This window comes from Apis dorsata, unplaced genomic scaffold (assembly GCF_000469605.1).
Source record: "Apis dorsata unplaced genomic scaffold, Apis dorsata 1.3 scaffold_117, whole genome shotgun sequence".
Taxonomy (NCBI): domain Eukaryota; kingdom Metazoa; phylum Arthropoda; class Insecta; order Hymenoptera; family Apidae; genus Apis; species Apis dorsata.
Window position 1 is genome coordinate 477505 of NW_006263411.1, and position 4648 is coordinate 482152.

The window sequence follows — 4648 nt, forward strand, 5'->3', positions numbered from 1 at the left end:
ATATAAATAAAATTTTATACAATAAAATTGTATCTTTAAATTTTAATTGATTCAATCATATTATATATTAAATATGATATTAATAATATGTAATTACTAAAAAAATATATTATATATAAATATAATATATATTACAATTTATTTAATTAAAAAAATTTATAAAAATAATAAAGCATATAGAGATCAAATATAAACATTATATCTGTAATAGGATATAATTTTATATATATTTGATTTACAACATGAAAAAGAGGTTAACAATAAATCAAAGAATCATTTGACAATTAACACGTGTTTTTTTCGTATTTTTTATTGCTCTTTTTATGAAATAATGCACTATTCATTTAAATATTTTTTCAAAAAATCAAGAAATATAAAATCATTAAATATATAAATATATAAAATGTTTTTTATAAATAAATTACAATAATTAAGAATTAATCATACAAAATTTAAAATAAAAATATACATTGTCTACAATAATAATAAACAAAGCACCATGGGAGCAATTAGATTCGCCTTGAAATATATGAATTTTAACTTTTACAAATATATATTACTTAAAGTGCAATATTGTTTAATATTTCATAAAATAAATTACCTTCATCTGGCCAGTTCTTGCTGACAATTTGTACTTAATTTAAAAAGAAAATTTCTAATATCCGTCATATGCCTTAAGTAAAGCAACACCACTTTCTTGATCAAGTGCACGTAGCGCATGCACACTGAGCCTTCACAAAGGTCGTTTTATGATCGACTATCACTTAAAATTGTTACACTAAAAATATGAATAATATGCATGATATACACTAAAACTCATAAATTCGTTGTTACAATACAAAAGTTTTTGCCGGATTGATGGTTACAAAATTCGTATCATAAACTATCATTGCATATGTGAACTCATACTGAAATTAGCTGTAAATGTATCCTATAGACCTAACCTAACCCACAATTTGCCAATTGTGATCACCTTTAAGTATATAATTCAAGAATACGATATTAGCGCACTCCTACATAAAAAGATGTAACTACGTATAATAAATTACGAAATTACAGTACTTTACTTAATTAATTTTTTAATTGTTATATTTGAATATTATATATTATCAGTATAATTTCGAAATTTATAAATCAAATGTTATATATATTTTCAATTTTACATATATTTTATTTGTATATGTATATATATGTATATGTGTATATAATTTTTGAAACGATTATATTATTATTTCATAAAAACATTTTAAAATTAATATTCATTTTAATCATTTTATAATAAATATTATATAAAATTGTTATTAAATTTTATATAAAGTAATATAAGACATTTATTTAAAAATATATTTTAACACAAAATTAAAAATATATTTTAATTTTATTCATACATAATGGTAAACTTTATTATCATTTTCGTATCACTTACAACATTAGCAATTTGAGAATAAGTATAAACGTAACAAATACAGAATAAAAAATAAACATGATATGCAATTTCGCGTGTTACGTATTCTGAAATACCGATTGTGCAAAAGAACTAGAAGTTAGAGCATAAAATAAGCATAGAATAAATCTAATATTTAATCACAGATACTTCGTTTATGATTTAATATATTTTTATATCACATAATTTCTATTACCATTCGTGTCAATGCAATATTATCGATTAAGAATAGAATAAAACAACAGCGCTATTTGAAATAAAAGAAATTAATGTTATTCTCGCTGTTCATAAAATGATGACCGCATAATGAAATAGTTATTAGTAAGAGTTAAATCATAAATACATATTTATATATTATTCACTAAACAATTACTATTCGATGCAGAAGACGATTTTTTCACGTAAGCATTATCGAGAGAACACAATTGTAAATTGCGAATTTGTGAAAATTACTTAGTAAAATTTTTAATATTAGAATTAGAATTTTAGAATTAATAATATTAGAATTTTTTTAACTATTATTTTTGTATTTAAGTAAATAAATAAAGAAAATAATAAAAAAATATTTATTTTAATTTTTGAAAATCATATACATATATGTATAATATTAATATTCAATTCAATTAGATAAATTTAATAAGATAATAAGCAGAAAATATCTTAAATAATTCCTCTATGAGATTAATTACAATTATACTTTAATTTTTGAATTAAATGGTAATTTAAAGAAAAAGTTAAGCATTTAATAATAATATATGCTTGGTGTATTTAATAATACTTTTAGAGAATCATTTATTAAGCATAATTTGAATAAAGTAAAATTGAATAAATTGTGTAAAAAAAATTTTATTAATAATCTTTAGTTATTAAAAATTCAAAATAAATTTTTGGATGAAAAAATATTATTTATAAAATATATTATACAATATATTTATGTTCATGTTTTTTCTGTTTTTTATCTATCAGTATCCATCACTTGAGAATTTAATCCATTTTTTATATTTTTTGTTTGTGATATTCTTTTTATAAATAAATAATTTAGTTTAATAAATTCGATCCATAAAAAACGTTGACAAATTATTTATTTTATAATTTATTGTAATTTATTAATCAAATTAAATTAATATAACATAATGTTAATTATTTAAATAAAAAAGTTAATATAAAACATTAAATTTTATAGAATACATGTATCAAATATATTTTATATTTTTATATATATTATATTTTATATATATATATATTTTTAANAATTGTTTAAAACTTAATAATTAATCAATATTTGTGTATTAATATTTGTATTTGTTTCAAAATCAACTAAAAATATTAGAATATATTAATATCTTATTATATTATATTTATATTATTATATATTTTTTTGTATATACTTATTATATTTTGTTATTATATAGATTATATAAACTATATTTTATATAATCTATATTTTTATATATTTTATATATCTATATAATACAAAAAATAATAAATTTAAATATAAGTTATAATTTTATAATCTTATACAACTTATTTTATCAAAATTAAAAAAAATGTTATTTAAAAAATATCTTACACAATTTTTCTTAAATCATTTAGAATATTATACAATTTATATATTTTTTTCTATTATTCTATTATTAATAATATAATATAATACTATAATATAATACAATAAAAAATAAATAATAATCTATTAATATAAAAGATACAATATATTATTATGAAAGCATAGTTTTTTAGAAATATAATAGTTTTCATTAATATATACATGTTCAGAGGTAAATAAATAATATTTTAATTTCAATGAAAATATTATAGTAATATTAAAATTAAAAAAAATATTTTATTAAAATTAACACTTTATTAATATATTTTATATTATGTATATCTTTTGGCACATGAAGGCATTGTTTTATGTGTTTCTAATTTTACAATGATGTCTTGAATCCATGACATATGATTAGAAATTCGAGTAAATAAAGAATAAGAATAGCTATCACAAATCCTACTTCCTCCCATTATTTTTGTACCAACACTAAGACTAACAATGCCTTTTAAATACCACTGACCACGTTTTTCAAAGATTAATCCGCCACCGCTATCACCATCACAAACAGAAGAACCTATAATTTAAATATTATTTTATAAATTTTAATATAAAATTAATAAAATATTATAATTTTATTATATACATATATATAATAATTATATAGTTAATAAATATATATATATATAAAATCTAAAAAAAATTTTTTTAGAAAATAATTTTTTCCTAACCATTTGCATAACCTGCGCAAAATTTATCATATGCTATAACATATTTTCTTGAATCGTTAGTACTTGATGATATGCATTGATTAAAAGGAACATATGGCAATCTAATTGTCTGTAAAATTTGACTAGATGGACTTAAAGCAGTTCTTCCAAATCCTGCAACTTTTCCTAAAATTCCTGTTTCTAATAAAATCTGATCATTCAAAATATCTAAACATATAGGAACTAAGAAAGATGAAAATGTAAATGGTTCTGTAATTTCCAATATAGCTATGTCTCCAGCATAATTTCCATCAAATCCAAGATAAGTGCAAACATTGTATATGTTTTTCACCTAAAATATACATATATATAGATATAAGAACCAAAATATATCAACTGTTAAAATACTAAATATAAATACCTTTGCTTTTTTTACTATTCTTATATCATGAAAAGGATAATCATATTCTCTAAAAATGTTGCCTGTAATTATATCATATTTTGAAGCATCATAAAATTTTTTATTATCATCATCATAAACACAATGTGCTGCTGTAATTAGAAGACTTTCATGTATAATAGTTGCACCACATATAAATTCTTTTGATGCAGTAGAATTCTTTGTTACATAGAGTGAAGCATGCCACGGAAATTCGGTAATTTGTGGTTGAGTTCCATTTACAATAAGTGTTTTAGATGATGGAGTCAAAATACCACATGCTAAAACATACTTTCGAATTATTATATCATTAAAGATAATTTATTATTATATTTATTATTATTATTATTATTATTATTATTATTATTATTATAATATAAGTCACAGTAACAAATAATATTCAAAATATTAACAAATTTTTAATTTTATTATAATATAATATACGTAATATATATTTTATTATATATATATAAAATTTATTTAATATGTATATATATATATATATACATATA

General features: G+C 18.4%; 2 protein-coding genes across 7 annotated transcripts in view; both read right to left on the reverse strand.

The window, feature by feature from the left end:
* The window catches only part of LOC102674683 (ATPase family AAA domain-containing protein 2-like), a 7850-nt gene extending 6865 nt beyond the window's left edge, over nt 1–985 (reverse strand). For 3 of the 6 annotated variants that reach the window (XM_031508973.1, XM_031508971.1, XM_031508970.1), the window contains exon 1: nt 602–985. In XM_031508973.1, the coding sequence (XP_031364833.1) occupies nt 602–607 (6 nt within the window). In that variant the 5' untranslated portion in view covers nt 608–985. The remainder of the gene's footprint in view (nt 1–601) is intronic. The other 3 variants (XM_031508972.1, XM_031508974.1, XM_031508975.1) reach the window with 3 other exon arrangements.
* The window catches only part of LOC102676459 (modular serine protease-like), a 10170-nt gene that overhangs the window by 1302 nt on the left and 4220 nt on the right, over nt 1–4648 (reverse strand). Inside the window, exons 6-8 of the mRNA XM_006612626.2 lie at nt 4119–4417; nt 3719–4049; nt 3301–3564 (exon numbers count right to left, since the gene is read on the reverse strand). Coding sequence (XP_006612689.1) covers nt 3320–3564; nt 3719–4049; nt 4119–4417 — 875 coding nt within the window. The 3' untranslated portion in view covers nt 3301–3319. The remainder of the gene's footprint in view (nt 1–3300; nt 3565–3718; nt 4050–4118; nt 4418–4648) is intronic.